The 19,959-nt window shown below is 35.3% G+C and overlaps 1 protein-coding gene across 1 annotated transcript in view; it reads left to right on the top strand.

Moving 5' to 3' along the window:
• Positions 1-19,959, top strand: part of PHF14 (PHD finger protein 14) — a 158,776-nt gene that overhangs the window by 99,944 nt on the left and 38,873 nt on the right. The window contains exon 17 of the mRNA XM_027911068.1: positions 4,911-5,028. Coding sequence (XP_027766869.1) covers positions 4,911-5,028 — 118 coding nt within the window. The remainder of the gene's footprint in view (positions 1-4,910; positions 5,029-19,959) is intronic.

The raw sequence follows: 19,959 nt of genomic DNA on the forward strand, positions 1-19,959 counted from the left end.
ATACATCCAGTAATAAGAAACAAAGTGATGACAGTGACTTAAATTGTCATAGCTGGTTTTAAGGTGTTAATCTGAACCCAAGGATGTACTGCAATTTAAAATGAACCTCCAAGAACGTCTCCGGCTGTTTGCGATTTCAGAGAGGCACAGCACTTGGACACTGAGGGATTAAAGGGAAGAGAAATCAGTGGCTGAGAAGAAATGTCTGTTCTTCAGACATGTTCCTCAGGTTCTAAGAGCCTTTAGTCAGAAATGGGGTCCAAAACAAGCCAACAAGGAAAGATGCTTCTCAATAGTTGAATTTACACAGGTGCTGGAATGGCCACAGTGTTGCATCCCCCCAGCAAATGAGTAAGTGGATGCACACCCATCCCACTGCAGTTCCTTCTGAGTTTAAAAATTCTGGTTTAGCTTACTTCTAATTTTGTTCTAATTAAGTCATAGTTTGCCAGAGTAAGTCTTACATGACAAGTTTTCTAATTTTAGTAGTGATGCTGGTTTGTCAGTATGTATCAAAGTTTTATATCTTTTTTTTTTTCCATTAAAGTAAATCTTTCTAAGCTGTTGTGATGAACAGGGCATAGTATATATATTTTGCTATTTTGTATTTTGTTCAACATGGTACCTTTTGGCACGACACTGCAGGCGGTGTGCAGTGATGTGTACATAAGTGAGAGATTTTCCGTAGTCTCTGAAGCATATTTGGAAAGTTGTATTTAAAGATTAGCTTATTAATGTTGTGTTTCAGGGGCATGTAGGTAATTACTTTTACAGCTATAGATGGGTGATGCTGTCTTGTGAATGCATAATAGGTTTCTTCACTCTGGCTGAATCAGCTCTTTGTGGTTTTTGATGATATTAACTAGTGGCTTACAAATGTGCCAGTGACAGGCAGGTTTTGCATTCACGGCTCCTCTGTAAAAGCACAGGTCTTTTTCCCCAGTGCTTGCAGGAAGACTTCTGCAGGCCAACTGATAAGACTCCCTCCTGTGCAGGTAGATGCAATGTAATGAAATTGGATGTGTGTGCTGGGCTTTGTAAATAAAATGAGATTGACCCCAGCCATTATCTCATTCATCTCATTTACATTGTAAAATCAGTATCTACACTATTGATTAGAGCATAATTAGTTAATTATGAACAGAAAAATCCAGAGTTATGTAGGGCTTGAGCACAGCCAGCTGTACTGCTAAAAAAACTAATAAAAACAATCCAAGGGCAAGAGCAGATGGAGATCACTTTATTAAAGAACAAAGCAGCCATATTTCAGGTGTGGAAATGCCTAATCAAGCTTTCTTGCTGTGAATATGTAGCTGACCTGCATTCTATACTTCTATAAGTGAAAAATGTTTTCTTTTATTATTTTTTAGCTTATTAACCTTACTACTTAGAATTCACCTTTATTCTTCACACCCCATTTTCTTGGTATGTAGTGGGCATATATTTATCCTCATTAATTGCTGGAATGAGGAACACAGTGATTTCTAATTTTGATGCATAAAGTAATTTCAGGCTTGTTATAACACTGATAGTAAGCAATTACTTGTCAGTTAGAGGTAATTTAGGAGGTCAGGTTAGCTTGTCTTTGTGTGGAGCTGTGTTTTTATTTGCACAAAGTTTACAGTACAGCAGCTAGCCACGCCACTGAAGATGGCCGTGCACTTAACTGCATTTATAAATCATGGGCTTAAGCACAAAGACCGTTACCAACAAATAGTAGCAAGATAAAATATTTGCTAGTTTTGCTAGGACTGTTTTGAAAGTGTGACCTTGAATGCACAAGGGTAAAAATTTCAACAGACTTTAATATGGAGGAAGTGGCTTCTTTCCCTTTTCCCCTCACACCTAGCCTAACAGTTTTACTTGTCCTATTAAGCCATCTTCAGGATGGATGTAGATGATACTTGTAAATGACAGTGCCGTGTGACTCCTTTGCCTTGTAAATGTCCGTATTGTGATTGATCTGTGAGTGTGTTTTACTGAGAGGCTGTGAGGCTGTCAGCATGACACCTTTTGTGACCCAACATTTCATTCTCTGTAATTAAGTTGAAAGCACACTGTATTTTTTGTTGCTTTCTTATTTTCTGAATCTGACAGTGGATTTTCTATCATTTTTATGTTGCTAGACAAAAGAACACAACTAGTAGTATACACTTGAGGAATTCATCTTGTTTTACTAGTGCCATTTTAACCTAAATGTAGGGTTTTCTTTTGGAATTAGGAGTTAAGAACGCCAATTTTGTTCTCCACACTGTGATGTGGGTAAGCTTCAAATATTGTCCCCAGTCAGTCACAGCAGACAAGAGCATTGCGAGACAGCTAGGGCATCATCTTTAACCAAGGTACAGTGTGTATTCATCCATTTTCCCAGATCATGCTCTGGGAACTTCGAAGTCAGTGAATTTGCGTCCTACAGTACGGAATTCATATTTCAACAAAAAGCAGTAGGAAGGAAGCATTTAAAAATATTTGGTATAGTTTCATTTTTATCACCATGCAGCTTTTTATGTTTTGATATGTGAAAAAATACTTTTGTTATTTGCATTTTCACAGCTATGCAGATGCAGATTGGAGCTATTAGTATCTGAAAACTTTCATACAGATATTTTTAACTCATTCTAAGAAAATGCAGTTTTTCTTCTGCAAAACTAAACACTCTGAAGTGCTAAAAATTAATGAAAATAAATATTAAAACCATTCAGCTTTAGGATGGTGCCTTGAGATCTGTATTTAATTTTACAATTTTCTGGTTATTTCAACCCAGCCTCATGAACTCCCTCAGTGTACTTCTGAAACATGGCTAAAGGTGCAGTCAGGAAGTACCTCATTCTAGACAGAAAATGGAAGAGATGCCAAAGTGTAAAGGGAAAACATTTTATTTAGGACATATAAAACAATTACCTCAAAAAACCAATCTAAAATGACACTGTTTAAATAAGATGTAGATTTTAAATTTTAGGATTAAGCTCTGAAAAGACTCTGAATCAGTCAGAAATAGTGTGATGCTTTATTTTGTATTATTTAGAGGATCCCAAGCAGTTCGCAAAAAGGGAGTTCTGATAGGCAGTGCTCAAGTGCAAGCCCTTACATGCATAAGATTTCAAATACAGAGATAGGTTAGTAAAATTGTACTCCTTTAAAGATGAGAACACTGAGACTCAAAGGAGGCTTAATCTCTTGCTGAAGGTCACATACACTGCTGGGATTTAGGACTGTAACCCATCCTATCTACCACTCTCAACCTTTTTATTATTTTAATATGCCTTTCACAAGAAATAAAACTGCATATATTCCTGATTTTAAGTAATATATTTCTACATTAGAACTCTTGTCTGTTAAAACCAAGAATGGTTTCTTGTTATGTGTTTTCTTTGTCCTGGAGTTAGATTGAGTCACTGCTAGACAGTCCTATGTACATATACTGCAATATGGTATATTCAATTTTTTTAAAAATACTGAAACCATGTCAGTCTAGTGTTGCATCCTGTGGATAATCAGATTATTGCTCTTAGTTTCTATTTAGCAGAAAACAGTACATGCCATACCCTTATGAGTGCTTATGTCTTACATATAAGTGCTGCAAACAGAAGGCTTCCCTTGCAAACACAGCCTTGGCAGCAAGGACAAAAGTATTTACTTTGGTTAAACAATCATAATCTAAAAACAGTTATTTCTTTTTATTTGGAGACTAATCCTTGGAGAAGTCACATGAATGTTTTCTTCTGTTAGTACAGCAGTATGTTAGTTGAGTCCTCTTTCTGCAATGCACTGTCTATTCTGTTGATAAATTATATCCCTCTCTTTCATCTGATGATGCCTTTGCCGTGCTATTATTCCAAATTTTGGATGTTTTTGTGTTTGCGTGTAGTGTACAGGAGAAAATAAGTGCCCAGGGAAGCAAAAAAAGAGAATGTAGGGGATTTCTTGGAAAATTTGATTTTTAATCGTTTACTCCCTTTCCTGTTTTTGGATCATTTATATTGGCTTTAATTTAGAGTTTGAGAGCATTTAATGAAGAAAGTAATGCAAAGTAACTTTGAAAAAAGCTTTCCTTTTCATACAAAGGAATACAGGGGCATATGAAAATAAAGTGAAGTGCAGTAGGGCACATGAAAATCTCTGTTATTTGCTTTGAAAAATGTCTTTCTTGTTTTGAGCATATTATTGTACTGATTTAAAAATCCTTTCATGAAGCACTTGTTCTAGAGTAGCATTTCTTCTGTGTTGGTACATTAAGTTTACATTAACAATATCTGTGCTGTATGTTTTGAGCTCTTTGTGTGGAACATGCGTAGTACAAAACACTAATGAAAGCTAACACTAAGCGAAAGATAACAGTTAAATCCTTTTAAATTAATACCCCTTTCCAGAAAATTCAAAGTGAATGAGAAAATATTTTGTGCCTCTACTTATCAACCATATAGTCCTGGTGTAAAAAAAATATAAATCATATCTGTAAATTATACATGAGTTGTTGAACGTGTGAGTGAATTTTTCACAAAGTTTTCCTTGAAAAGGTGTGTATGCAAAATAGGGTCTTAAACCAGTGAAAAATCAATATGGTCACTGTCTAACATAGTCAAAATATCTCAAAATAAATGGCAGTGAATGACTTTGAAGTATCTAAAAAGTTGAGCGTTTTTTTATTATTTGATTTGCAAGTCTTTGAAATATTATCATGTATATAAGATGATGACAGGTGATATATGAGTGTCTGCATCAGAACATTCCAAATTAAGCAGAACCTACTTAAAGTGATTGTGTTTAAAATTACCCCTTATAGAAAATTGATTTTCTTTATTATGATAATGGGTCAGGAAATCTTGTGCTGAGAATTGCAGGGAAGCTCAATCTAAAATAGTACAGAAGTACCATTTAATATAAATACACATTTTTGTTTTCTGTTGCAGGTGTGATGAATGCAGGCTTTGCTACCATTTTGGCTGTTTAGACCCTCCCTTGAAAAAGTCTCCTAAACAGACTGGCTATGGATGGATTTGTCAGGAATGTGACTCTACATCCTCCAAAGTAAGTTAATTCATCCTGAAAATAGTTGAAGTATTCTAGTTTTAGGAGTCTTACTTAGTGTCTGTAGTTTTTGATGAAATGCTGTGTGTAGGTCTGCTCTGGAAAACAGGAGATCACAAAATAAAGATTTCAGATTCTCTGTAAAAAAACAGAGTGTATGCAAAATGGAAATAATCAATAAAGAGAATTTTACTATCCCAGTTAAGTGCTTGTTTTTCACATTGTGTTCTCTCTGAGAAAGGTGTGAGTATGGGTACTGTATCAGCATTGATAACATCGACAAGTGAAAGTATTTCAGGAGTAGTAAAGAATACAAACCTCTAAGGACAGAGGTAGAAAATGCATGTGTTTTCTAAGCAAAGAAAGATGACTTGAATTACTGAACTTGTTTCTTTCACTGAAAATTCACATGAAGGTTATTAATACTTTATATTGATTGGTATGCCTTGATCAAATATAACATTGTAAAACTAGACCTACATTTTTGACTTGAATTAATTTTCTTTAATACTATTGAAAGTAATAGTATACTTCTGTAGTACTGACTTTTCAAAAATAAAGATTTTGATTCTTTGCCTGCACAGAAGCTTCTTTAGTAGTGGCATTCTTTTCTATCATCACTGTAATCTCTGAAGATACACTTTCCAATTGATTTTCAAAATTGGATTTATAAATGCATCTGATACCTCAGTGTGAAAATAAAAGAGCACTCTAAAAGTCTTAAAGATTTTACAGGCTGTTCTGCCACTTTCTTTGTATTTTACAGAATCTTTTAACTAGCAAGGGACAGTAAGACAGTATTTGGATGCACAGGGACATAGCTGTGCAGAAGTGTTGTCACAAGTTACCTGTTTGGATACTTAAACTCTTTCATGATGTTACTTTTAAGACTGACAGATACAAAATGCTCAGAGAGGGCTATCATTTTTTGGCTCACTAGTGTCCCTTTCCAGTTGGAAAAATATATTACTCAGTTTCCCCTTGGGGGATTAATCAAATTCTTCTTCTGTAAGGAGGTAGGAAGACAGACATCGAAAATTAGCTGTCCACTACAGTTTGGGCATCAAGCAATCTTTCTTGAATACCTCTTACATGCAAGAAACATTCCAAGAGCGAATTAAAATTGTTATTGAATTTCTATCAACTGCTTAAACTTAAACGGCGTCTTGATAATGTGAGTTAAAATCTCACATCTCCTGTAGTCTTGACTTCCAAGTAAATAGAAAAATCCCAGGGTTTATAATTTCCAATTGTGTTTTCCTGGAGATTAGCACACTGTGTACCAGATAAATTTTATTTAAATACTTTATCAAGTAAATTAAGCATGGTGGACTTCACTTATTGCAGGGTGTGTATTAGTTTTAAGGTGTGTTGAAAAATACAATGTTTTCAAGAGTAAATAAATTTTATCAGTAGAATGATTATATATTTTGTGTTATCTTAGTGATTATTAAGAATTTTTAAAATGCTTGTTACTGTATCTGATTGTCTTTTTCATTCCTAAAAATTTTAAATGCGTAAATTTAAATAAAGTCTCTTGCCCTTTCAAACACAGGCAATTTGAATTGCATTTGAGTGAATATGTAATAAATATGAAAGATACCAAAAAATTGTCTTATGGGGACTCCTTGTGGTTTTTTTTAGTTATTTTCCCATAGCTTTTCCACAGCTGTGCAGAGAAATTTCTATTGATAAACTTACATTTGCCTCTGTTCCTGAAAGTCTTTTTTTAGTGGCTTTTTTCTGTTCTATGTTCTACTGCATAACAAATTAAAAAAAAATTAGTTAAACTCCTTTCAGCCTTAATGTGAATGCATTTTTTAAAGGATTAGAGTTTTGCTTATGTGCTTCATAATTTTCAAATTCAGTGTTCTATATGGCTTTAGGTTTGTGTATTATGTATCTGTGATTTTTCACAGCCGGGAGGAGCTGATATGATAAAGCTTTTTTCTTCCCCTCCCTAGAGAGTGGCCTCTCAAACATGTGCTTAGAGCTCAGAAGAGGACTATTGTAAAGGAAGTTGGTCTTTGCTGCACTCTGTCTGACCTATGGATGAATTGTAAGGCTGAGCTAGCAGCCATTTCAGTCTCTCAGTCACTCACTGCATCCAATTTTTGATGTGTCACAGGGAAGTTTCTTGTATTGATTATAGCAGGAAAATGCAATTGAATTTGCTCCTTTGGCCAAGGAGACTATTGTTTAATTTTCTTTCTTTCAACTTTGTTCATCTTTTTTGATCCAATAGAAATCACTGTTACACATTTTAAAATTCCCCAATGATATCTTCATTAGCAGTATTGGGCCTTGAAAATAGTTGGTAGACAAATTACATTATTTCAGTTACAAGAGAGATTATAGTGTGTGGCATATAAGGACTGCTTAAAAGTTTTTACTTCTAATTACAGATTTCAATTTTAGATGTTTAGGAAAAGTTGCATTCTGCTGACAACAAATAATGCTATTTTATTTTCAGATTCTGCTAAGCACTTGCAGGTGTCAGCAGTACAAGGGATGTAATTTAGCAGTAATAAACAAATGCTTTAAATTGATATCTAGCACAAGTGCTGGATGTGCTACTTCTATTTTTCTTATACTAGTCACAGGACTCTCCAGCAATTGTGTCATTTTTTCCACCAGTGTAACATATTCCCATATTACCCTGCCTGTCAAATAATAGACAGACAGTGACTTTGCTGTAGGGCATGAGGGCAACAGCTTCTCTGCTGGTAATACTTGCTGTCAGCCTTCTGTGGAATGGGTAATGCTCACTACTAAGGTCTGACAAGCTCTCTCATCTCAAAAACATTGTAGATTTTGTTACATCACATGAAAGCTGAAATAAACCTATAAGGTCTCAATTTCTGTAACATTATCCGTCTACCCTGCAAAAGGATTACAGTGTGCTTTCAGGATTGCCAAACAGCACTATAAATCATAATGTTCCTGTTAGTTTGTATTAGTGGTATTCAGACTTAATATAGAGCCTTGTTTTAGTTAAATTTAAGAAAGATAAATAAAATGTAAACCAAATTACTCAATATTATGATGTGGTAATATTTAGTAGGAATAAATGTGGCCTGACCATTTGTTCAATATGTAGAATAAGATCTCACTATGAGCTCTCTTTACTGTTAGATCTGGACTCCTTTCTATTGCCTTCCAGTGAAAAGTAGGGTTTGAAATCTCTCCTCCAATTTTAAAACTTGTAAAGACCAAGGCAGTAAGGAGTTTAAACATATTATTGTGGTGGTTACGCTGACCATGGTTGTCAGGTTGCTATCTGCTCATCTTTACATACAACCTATTTTGCAAAATGCTGCAGAGTTTACATGTTGGGTCATTATTTGAGTGCTGCAAGATCAACTGCCTTGTCTCTAGACTTCTGTTTAGTTTGCTTTTATTTTATCTTTTTACTGTATTGCATTTTTTCAGTGGAAATAAATTGTCAGTATATATGCATAAAATTCTCATCTAAACCCCTCAGGAAATATTTTCTGGAACTACAAATATATGACACACCAACCCTGCCAAGTAATATATTTTTGTACACATTTTGTGTTGGAAAGCAATCGCGGATGATTTTGCTTATTTTCCAAGTTGAAGCATTTCTTTGGGTATATCTTGCTTTCACATAATGAATATGCGAATGTAATTGGACACTGTAATATTAAATTACTGAATATAATGTTTGAAACAATATTTTAAGTTTAAAAGAATTTTTAATGTGTAAAATGTATTTCAAACCTTTAAATTTGGTCAGATAAAAAGTAAAAAGTGTGCAATTCAATTTAATTCCTGTGTTCCATGGAATTGTATTCTAGTCAAAAATAAAGTTGGTGGTTAAGAAGGCCTGTGAGGACTGCAGAAGTGTCTTAATCTGTTTCTGAGTTGTGCAGGCGACTATCTCGTTATGGGTTATGGATTTTCATCTTTTTCATTACAACTTTTTTTCCAAACTAAGGAAGCATTTCCTCACACATGTGGTTTCATGCAAGTGTGTTAAAAATTAAACAATGAAAACAAAAATTCCTGATATCAACCTCTCAAAAGTTAGGAAATACCAAAGTTAAGTTGGCATGAAGCACTGTAAGTCCTTTAGTGGCTATGTGGGACTTTGCAGCCTTTAATCACTTCATGCTATGATTTTTTTGTCTTCTATAGGACCCCTCCCTGCCTTCTGTGATTTAGCTGTTGGGAGGTCACTAAAAGGGATTAATTTGGGTTGAGAATTAGGAGAAAATACTGTCTTTAGTTTTTGCAGGGCACGAGAACTGAAGCGATGATTTCAGAAATGGGAAAAAGAACGTTTGACCTTATATTTGAAGTAGTTGAGTTGTTACCAGTAAATTGAATTTTATTTTTGTCTCACGCCAGAGCTCCTGTGAGTGCTAGACAAAATTAACATTTTCAAAAGTTTAGTAATTTTTTTCCTCCTTGTTTGCTGTTGCCCAGCTTGGATCCCTAGGCCCAGCCTGTAAAAATGCTGAATTCTCTGACTGGTGGGTGATAGTGTAAGCAGTGTTTTGAAAGTACTAAGGGTCCATAATGATGTGGTGCAGACTATTGCAAACTGAGTAATCTAATAGAAATTTTATTTCATACTCTCTGTGTGTCTTGGCTTCCCTATTGCAAAATGTCAGCACTGTTCCCTTATTTTAGACATTTTCTGTAGCTTTGGATGAGTTGTTCTCTGGAGCTGCCTTTTCCTGTCCACTGGCAATAGGAGGGAGCCAAGACAGGTAGTTTAGATTAGCAAGGGTTATAGTTTAGGTGGGATTCTCCTTGCCTGAGTACACACAGAGGATGATTGAATCGGCGTTGCAGGGACAGACTTTATCTGGGCTTTTACTAAGCGGTCTGAACAAAACATTTTCAATTTAGCCAATATCTTTAACTTTTTATATGTACAAGAAAACGCTATATGAATTTAACATATGAGGTTGGCACACAATAGTAATATAATGCTTAATCGTATCTTAAATATGTTTTATATGTGCTATATTTTATCATTCAATACAATACAATTTTACAGTTATATTTGAAATACATTTTAAAATAAATATACAATAAAAATCCTTAGAGGTCTTTTGAATGAATTCAGACTTGCTTCAGTTGCATATTCTGACAAAGGGTAACCCTCATTTAGTCACTTTACATCAGAGAGCTTGTTGCACTTTCTTTTGAGGACAGAACATAGAAGCAAATGTACTGCCATCACGGCACACAGCATTGCAGCTGAAAAATGATAAAAGAATACTGCTAATAAATCTGCTTGCTGGTTCAAGCAGAACATAATATAATGGGAAAAAAAGTTCAGTTTCTATGCAACATTTTTCAGCCAGAACTTAGGAGTATTTCAAGGTAGTTTACAGAAAAACAAATTACATAGTGCAATTCATAGACTGCAGTTGTCTTCCACCAGTGTGAATATTCTGATCTGTGTTATGGTCATCAAGAATGATCAAGTTAAACATTTGTGTGCGTATTTATGTATTTAAAAGTTTGTTGAGGACAGTTTAATTAGGACTTCGGTTTCTTGTGTGATATTGAAAGAAAGATGGTTTTTAATATACAGCTGGAAAATATGTGGTCTTCCTAGGTTTGTGAGGAGCAGTAAAACAGTGGCAATAGAATGATTTCCTTAAAAATGAACAAATTCACCAAAGCCCTGTAAAGATTTAACAGAAGTCTTTACACCACTTATGCCCTGTTTTAATAACTTCAGTAATGCAAATCTTTGGCACAGAAATTAATTTCACTATCGAGAGGGTCAAAAAAGGATGAAATTGCAGCGTATGGCAATTCTTATCAGTTGGCTGAAGTATTGCCAAATGTGTTGTAATATTTGCTTCCAGGTAGCATATTTAAAAAAAAAAAAAAAAAAGAGTTGGCACAGCCTCTGTTATTTTCTGGCAAACAGATATAATACATCTATGTAATGAATAATTTATATCATAAAACGTTCCAAAAATAATCAGCCTTGAAATTAACCTAAGATGGGACTTGATTTATGAATAGTGGATAAGTTATTTGCTATGAAATCCCCAAGTTAATCCAAATATTCATATACACTTAGTTGGCAGGAGATTTCCATAGTGTATATGGGAGGCTTAGGTTTTAATGAAAAAAAAAAGCTTAAGTGGTGTAAAATATTTCTGGAACAGATACTTGTTTTAAATGTTTTAATTCTTCCCCACATCAAAATCAATTTTACCAGTTCAAATACTCCCTGGTACTGACTGGCAGATCCTCATCATGGGCGTCTAGTGCTTGTACTTTTTAGGTGCAGTTTAAGTGTATAAAAATTTTTAGTAGAAAGTGAGCAATACAATATAACATAGTCTTTTCCATAATGGTGTCGGAACAGATCTCTCTTTGGCAGATGATAATGCAGCTAATACCAGGCAGAAGTTTAAAGAAAGTGGAATATAGGGATTTTTTGTGAAATGTGTTATTGTTTCAAATGCAAAACCAGATCTCTGATTCTGAAGGATAACACTGGGATAGATGAAAAAGTATTATAAAAAAATAAACTATTAGTTAGGAGTGCAAAGTGAAATACATAACTTTTTCTTGCATTACACTTTGATAAAAGCCAGCATTTATAATAAACCTGCTAAGAGTCTCTTTTGCAAGTGGCAAAAGAGAAAACTTTTTAGAAAATTCAAATTGAAACTGTGCACTGCAGTTTTAAATGAGGGCTTTTTTGTCAAAAGAAAAGACCCGTTTTAATGGTACTTGTTCTAAAAATTGTTTGGTTTCCAAGTTCATTTTCTTCACCATATTTTTTGCTATGCAGGAGAAGGAAGAAATCCCTTTGCTGCTTATCTTTATACACTCTTTTTCATAAACAACCCAACAATACTGAGTTTTTTTCCAAAGCTGAAACTTTGCACACATTCTTTGTCTTAGTATGAGAGCAGTAGTTCTTCTTCACGACTGCTCCAGCATGTGTCCCTTTCCACAAGGTGCAGTCCTTCAGGAACAGGCTGCTCCAGCTGGGTCATATGTCCTACCAACACACCTGCTCCAGTGTGGGATCCTCTCTCCAGGGGTTCACAGGTCTTGCTGAGAACCTGCTCCAGCACAGGCTTCCTGCAGGTCACAGCCTGCTCTGGGCATCCATCTGCTCCAACATGAGGTCCTCCACAGGGTATAGGTGGATCTCTGCTCCCCCATGGACCTCCATGGGCTGGAGAGACACAGCTGCCTCACCACAGTCTGCATCACAGGCTGCAGGGGCATGTTCCAGCGCCTGGAACACCTCCTCCTGCTTCTTCACTGACCCTGGTGTCTGCAGAGTTGCTTCTCTTACTTCTCTCTCTCCAGGTGTTGCAGAGCAGATTTTCCCCCTTCTTAAATACGTTATCCCCACTACCAGTGTTGCTGATGGGCTTAGCCTTGGTCAGTGGTGGGTCCAGCTGGCATTGGCTCTGTCAGACATAGGAGAAGCTTCTGGCAGCTTCTCACAGAAGCAACCCCTACAGCCCCCCACCCTGCTGCACTAACCTTGCCATGCAAATACAATACAAAAGTGAAGCAATTTATTTTTTCACAAGGCTTTGTAAGCGTCACACGAATCAAGTCATTACTGGGGTAGTCCTGCTTTTCGTAAGTTGTCCTGATAATTTTGCTTTTTTGTGACTAAAAATTTGTTACTGAAGTTAAAAAAAAGGATGGCTGAATTTAGAAATAAGCTTGGTCATTAATTATCACTTTGGTTAAAATGCACACCCATGTTCAATTGCCAGTGAAATGTTTAAGAGGTCCCTGATTATTAAAGTACTGGAAATAAATCATAAATAGCATAGTGGTTGTACATTTTTAATGCATGTAATCTGAATATATACAATCTAATATTTAAATGACTAAACATCTAGTTTAGTTATAATAAATATTACTCAAAGGTAATGGTTAAGAAAGCAGAATTTCTTCATGGGCAGCTGTTAGAAATGCTACTGCTACTCTATACCTTCTTTAAGTTATGCTTTTAACAAAATCTGCTTACAATTATGGTTTATCTAGGTAATAGCTCTGCAGCTGAATTGTGACTTACTCTTCCTAAGCCATGACAGAATGAATTTACAGCCTACATTGCCTGCTACTGTAATACTGAGTGGCAAGAAATCTCTGCTGGGACCTAGATGCAATTGGGAAAAATTCAGAAATCAGCTAGTGTCAAGATTGAAGTAAAGCCACTGAATGTGGTTTTATGCTAACACAGCATGAGAGAACAAAAAACATGAGCACTTTTTCAGCCCTGAGCAGCATCCCACAACAGGAAGATTTTATATTTCCTCTTTGGTATGTAGCTATGTGAGAAGGCTGAATGAGGTATAGTGTCTAGGAAGGACAGGGGAAACAAGATTGCTCTCTTCTTACAGAACTGGAGACTTTCTTGTTTTTGAAAATCAATTTCTAGATATTTACAATATTGGGCAGCATTGTGAGAGTTAATTTTGCTCATAGAAGATGCTATATGGAAATGTAAAAGACACAGAGATAGTACTTTTAGTGCAAGTTTTCTCCATTTTACATTCCTTTTCAGGTGAAGTCAACAAAATGATAAACGTGTGAAAGTCACTGCACTGTAGCTGCCAAAGCATCATCTCTTACCCCGCTGATGTACATTCAGATGTACTTCATCAATCCAGTTCTTTTTCTACTTCTAGAGTTCCTAAAATAATGAACCTTTTGGGTATCGATAGTTAGGGGTGTCATGCTGACAGTGGAGCCATAAACAAATTTATCAATAAATTGTAATTGGCCATCACTACTTTCATTTAACAATCCTATTGGAAATTTTGATTTTTAATTAGTTAATTAGTAGAAGATGTGTTAATTTTGAAAGTGTCTGAAAAAAAGTCTGAATGAAAAGCTTCTAACTGGCTTTTGAATTTTTAAACCTTTTGAGTCTTGAATAAATTCTTGGTTTAGATGATATAAGATTCCAGGAGGGCGGTATTATGAAAAAAGCTTTGACATTTTTGTTGCACACAATCTTTTTTTTTGTTTGAATATTTGTGAAGAATTAAACAATCACCAAAAAATGGCAAGGTGTGTTCTTTACAGTGACATAAACAGGTGTGCAAAGATATGTCTGGAGGCTGTTGGCATTCCGTTCTACTCTAATTTTGCAAAGTGCTGTTCTGTTGCTACCATATGTCTGAGATAAATTTCTTTGCCTGCAAATATATTTCTTGCCTTATGTTTTACATAGAACTAGAAGGTATGCAGTTAAAGAAGAATTATATATTTTAAATCTTCACTAGTCCACCTTTATTATGCTGCAAATTATCTTAGGACATCACCTGTAATCGTATTCTATATGACAGAACAAGAATTAGACCTTTAATTGTTAATCTCTGGGTAAGATCTGAACACATTATCATAGTTGCCCAATTAACTGCTCATGTTTACTTTCAAGGTTGATTTTATTTTCAAGTCTTCTAAAAAAATGCAGCCATATATGTCACTTTGGGTAATGTGTCACTCGTCAGTATAAGCTGCTAATGCTGCTTGGCAAAATCTAATCATACTGAACCAGGAGAGAGAAAGAAGATGGGGGAAGAAACCAAAAAAAGTGCCATTTTATGAAGTGCTAAGCAAGTAATGAATTCTAGTACAGTCAAGATTTGCTTTTTGTCGTTGTGTTAGATAGTGGAAGTGAGATTCAGTTGCCATTCTCAAACAGAAATTCTCTTAGTGCCAGCCACATTTAATCACATTTTGCAGAAGACAGCTGGGCATTGCCAATTTATGCTGTGTCAGCCACTTTCTCCTCAAAGGAGTGTCTCATCACTTGGATTTTAGCATTCTGTAGCAGAAAAGTTCCATCCTCTTAAAATTGGCTCAGCAGATAGCTTGTGTGGGGATATAACTGCAAGAGCATTACAATCAGCTCTAGCAAGAAAATACATAGATATTATGTAAAATTTTAAGGTGGCTTTTGAAAAGATTTTCACAAAACCTTTAAAATGTATAGTGTGTTGTTAAATTCTGGTAGCAATTAAGTTTATCTGAGATTTTTTAGTAAACGCGTCTTTGATAACGGTTGAAAATTATTATCTGGTTCAGTGGTTTGAAACACCTTTGTGCGTGTTTGAAAAGTCTTAAGTGTATTTCAGCTGCGACAAACAGTACCGAAAGATTTTTTTTATGTGGAAAACATTGGAATCTGTAGATATCAAGATTTCTTTTAGCCGCTAATCTCATGAAGACTGAAGGGCAGATGGTATCCTTTCTGATATGGTGTAAATAGCCAAAAAAAGAAGTATCAAAAAGGAAGTAGCAAGATAACTCAATATTTATGGAAGGTACACACAAGTGTACTTAGAGTGAGTAAATCACATCACATTTATTTTTGGAAGTAGAAGGGTGTCAGCAGATTGAGACAGTCATTGACATAATGAATATTAAATCTGCAACCAGTCCTGTGCAATAAATAAGGACACGTATCAGGTACTAATATTTACAAGAATATTGTGTATTATGTGAAGATGCAGTTTGCCTTACCATTTTGTTCTACTGCATATCTCCACTGCTTATTTAGGTTAAATGTACTGCACAAGGCAGAGGAATTTCAGAGCAAAATGATGCTCTAAATACTTTGTTTTGTAACTTGCTGGTGGTAAGGAACTTCTTGAAGATGTCGGTTTTCGCATAAGGATAGCTTCAAAAATCTTACATTTAAAGGTAATTATGAGAAAATACAAAAATATTGAGATACGGGGAGCTCTGATTTATTAATCTGTTATTTATTCTCCCACTGAATGAACTATTGACCTATTGTTTATGTGCTTTCTGGATACAGCATAGACAGAGACTGAAAAGCTCCTTTTGTAAAATAGAAGACAGTAGATATGCTGGTTAATACACCATGAATCATTTTACCCGCTGATTCGTTCTTCCATGCAAAGTGACCTGCTTCGGCTAAAGCATAGTGAGATGGCTTAAGCAATCCCTTAGGAAATATAATTTTGAACCCTTGTAAGCAGAGGAAGAGGGAAGTGAACCAAGATCTTCCCTATGATGATGGAATGCGTTCCCCAGTTAATTCAGGTCGCAGTCAAACCATCATCTCAAAGTAAGGCATTAGGTGTGTCTGTCTCTTTTTTATTTTTATAATTTGGCAAAAAATAAAAAGGAGAAAGGTAGGGACAGTTCTTAAACCTCAAGGAGCTTTCAGTGTAGTGAATCTCAGGAGGAGGAAGGGGACTGTTGATGATACAGGGTAGTACTGCTGAATTCTGAATCAAGCTGGCATTTAAAATACGCTGTTATTTTGAAAATTCCTATTGTTAGTTTAAATAATTCTACATTCTGATATGCTGATCTTAACGGATTTTATTCTGAGGTATCTTAGAATATATATTTAACTTAGCATTTTGGTTAAGGTCAGAAATTCATTTTTGAAAGGAGTTACTCAGTTGCCGCCACTTGTTAAGCTTTGCTTCACATTATGGAGTGGTTTCAAGAGTGTACCAAGTGAGTGCCTGTCCAGGGGCACTGAAGCTGAGGATGTATTCTGACTGCTAATGGGCATGCCGTCTTCGTGACCAGTCTAGTCCTGTCTTTGCAATGTGTATTGTACATCTGGCTGATCCTCAACACCACCTTCTTTGATCTAAAGAGCTGTTCCTGTCACCCCACAGTTTATTGATATGAAGTGACTCTTACACGTGCTGTATCAAAGGTATGTTTGTGTTTCAGTTTCATTGACTATAAAAGTTGTTTCATTCCTGTTTTGATAATTTATGAAATTCACATATTAGAACTCACAAGATCAAAAGCCTAAAAGTGAATACACAAATATATACTGCTAGGGTATGAAGTTTCATAATTTGTATGTTTGTGTAAGCACTGTATTCGTATGGTTTTGACTGAAAGCATCTAGTCTACAATATTAAGCAACCATATTTAAGAGTAAGGGAATTGGTGTGTGTTTTCTACTACAGATGAGAAACATAAAAAGGAATTTTGTCTAAAAAATGTAATCTGATTAAAAAAAAAAAAACAAACAAACCAAAAACAACACCCCAAACCAAAATATAAATATGCCTTAGAAACAAAGCTGTAAAGTTGACATTTCATGTGAATTTAGTTTCATCATTCCATGTATCATTTGCAGTGTTCTTAATTAGTGAAGAATGAGGAGTTTCCAGGCCTTTCTAAGGGTGCTTTAAAGCTGCAGCAGTAGTTGTGACCTTTCAGTTCCCATGAGCTCAGCAAAAAATGGCTGATTAATGTCACATCTTAAACTGTGTCAACTGGGCTGTTTGTTCCCTTTTTAGTAAAAATCCCGTTGTCTGTGCAGCTCAGTGTGACAGCATAAAATAATGTACTGCTTTAGCTGGCTACTTTATATTAATAAGAGTATCTCTATTTAATGGTATAAAGTTATCTGGAAATTTTCTTTAATTATTCTAGCAATCAGCATGAGTGAACAAATCAGGGGCACTCACAGAACAGTATTTCTAAGATTTGTTTGAAACTTCTTGAAGGATGACTGAGATTTTTTTTTTTTTTTTTAATATGGCACATTCAGATGTTAGATCTGAGAAGGAGGGTATAGGAAACATTTTTATAAAAAAGTTTTTTAAGAAATTATAGATTCATTCTCTAAAAATATTTGTGTAGCCTTGAATTAATGTTTTACTTTTCTGCTTTATCAGTTCAAAATAAATGATGGTACTTTTTAGGAATAGAGAGAGAGAAAGGAGGAGCATGAGGGAGAAAAGCACGATGACAAAAATAAGAGGACAGAAAGAAGCACCCTTGTTGTAAAAGGGGAACTGTAAGCATACACACATTCATAAGAATGAGAAAATTCCACTTGGAGAATACAAACCCTTATAGGGGAGAGTGGGGTGAATTAAAAAAAAAAAGAGTTGCAGCAAAGTGGAAATGAGGATGTGGAGGACACACAGCCTTCCCTCAGAGCAGGGTAAAGCACTTACAGAAAAACCTCTGAAACAACAGGCAGATAAGTGGGTGCCATGTAAGGATAGCTTAGAGAGCTATAAAACTTGTGTAATAAACTTAGATGCAAAAAATTATGTACTGTGCAATCCTTTATTTTATCTTGTTACTCGAAAAATATTCTAGAAATGAGGAGAGATGAAAACCAGTCTTGATTTAATAAGTAGCCTTTGACGATTTTGTGATGCTTTTGGTGATCACACATTTTAATATCACTCTGTTTTGCATTATGTTGGGAAAATCTGGACTTCAAGGAGTTGAAAAGCAAGAATCAGTGCTGATGAAGATGTAAGGAGCTAAATAAATATTACTTAAAGGACTTCTCAAGATGAAAAAAAACCAAACAACCCTATGAATGTGCTGACCCTGTCTTGAGAATTAAGTTAGATGGTACAATTTAAAGCTTTGTTCCAACATCTGACAGACACACTCTGCATGCTGATGCATAATATCTGAAGATTGTGTGCTTGAAAGAAAGCCTTTTCTGAGCGACATTCTATTTTTGTTAGAATAAAGCAGCTGCTTTTTAGAGCAGAGATCTTCTCAAGTGCTCAATCTTCTCAAGTTCAAGTTAAGTATTAGCCAAATACTGTGAGCAATTTTGTATATGCTTTCTCCCAAGCTGCTGAAGTGAACCAAAGCAAACTATTTCATCCATAAATTGTGCAAATGTGCAGCTTGACCCTGAGAGGTGAAAGTAAGTTTGGTGCTGTGCCTTACTCCTAAGTTGTCACCACCTCAGCAATCCAAAAGCATGGAAAGTTTGGAGCAATTTAAACATGATTTGAAAAGAAATACAGCTGGGTAAAACTTTCTTCTAGAGAGACTATATGAATGGATTGCTGCGGTCTGCCCCTGATCATTTCTGAAGGAATAATACATTGCTTAAGGAAGCAGACAACTGCAAGCCCAAATGTAGCCTTACTAATGCATCAGTTGTAGCTGCAGCACTGCCTTCCAGGAGTGATATCAGCTTTGTACATCTGTGGTTTTACAAAATGCCGTTTAAATGTTAGGTGTGAGTGCGCATATAGTTTTGTAAATATGTTGAGTATGTTGAAGTCAACAACTGCAGTTATATGCAACATACATACAGCTACACATTAAGCACCACACTTTCTTTGGCTGTAGATGCTTGTTCTGTGTTTGAGAATTTGTTTTGCGTCTCCTGGGTTTTTTGGTTTTTTAGAAGGTGGAAAAAAGAATTGGAGATATCTGAGCTGTGCAAAACAGGCACAGGGATGATGAAATATCCTGATCCAGTAGTGATGAATTATGTGTGTACTGTCCTAAAGAGCTTTTAGAACTCCATAAAATAACTTCTATAAAGTCTGCAAAGTATAAAATGAGGACAAAAATAATTTTCTAGGCTATAGTATATGTCTGTAACCTAATTCATAACTCAAAAAAAATAGCAGAACAATATATAGGAAGAAAACAGTGTGGACCAAAAAAAAAAGGAAAAAAAGTATTGAGTTACTCTTACATGCAGTGATAATGGCATAGTACAGCAGTCTTGTCAGTATATTAATATCCTTCAAAAGGATATTCATATGAAATCTGTTGCTCTGGTGCACCAGATAATTACCAAATTATGCAAGACGGAGGAGATTCAACAGACAAAAAAAGATAGATATTGGCTTTTTCCCTTCAGTGAAGAAATTCTAAAATGTGCTAGTAATGATATACATGTTTTTACACAAGTTTTTGCCAGTAGTTTGAGCCACTGTCATCATTGGCTTTAATCCATGATAGTAACAGGAAAGTTGTATTCTTTGTTTTATGCATGCAAGATGAGATTAGTGTGGTGAGTCTATAATTTGAAGTTTAATTCCCTTTTCTTGTGTTCTAATTGGTTTTATTAATTACAGCATTTTAAGAGTTGATTTTTAATACAGTTCAAAACATTCTGGGGTCAGAAAAAGTAGCTATTGAAAGGGTAGCTAAAAG

This window comes from Empidonax traillii, unplaced genomic scaffold, assembly GCF_003031625.1.
Source record: "Empidonax traillii isolate 1590-97213 ecotype Southwest subspecies unplaced genomic scaffold, ASM303162v1 scaffold30:size3273891, whole genome shotgun sequence".
NCBI lineage: Eukaryota > Metazoa > Chordata > Aves > Passeriformes > Tyrannidae > Empidonax > Empidonax traillii.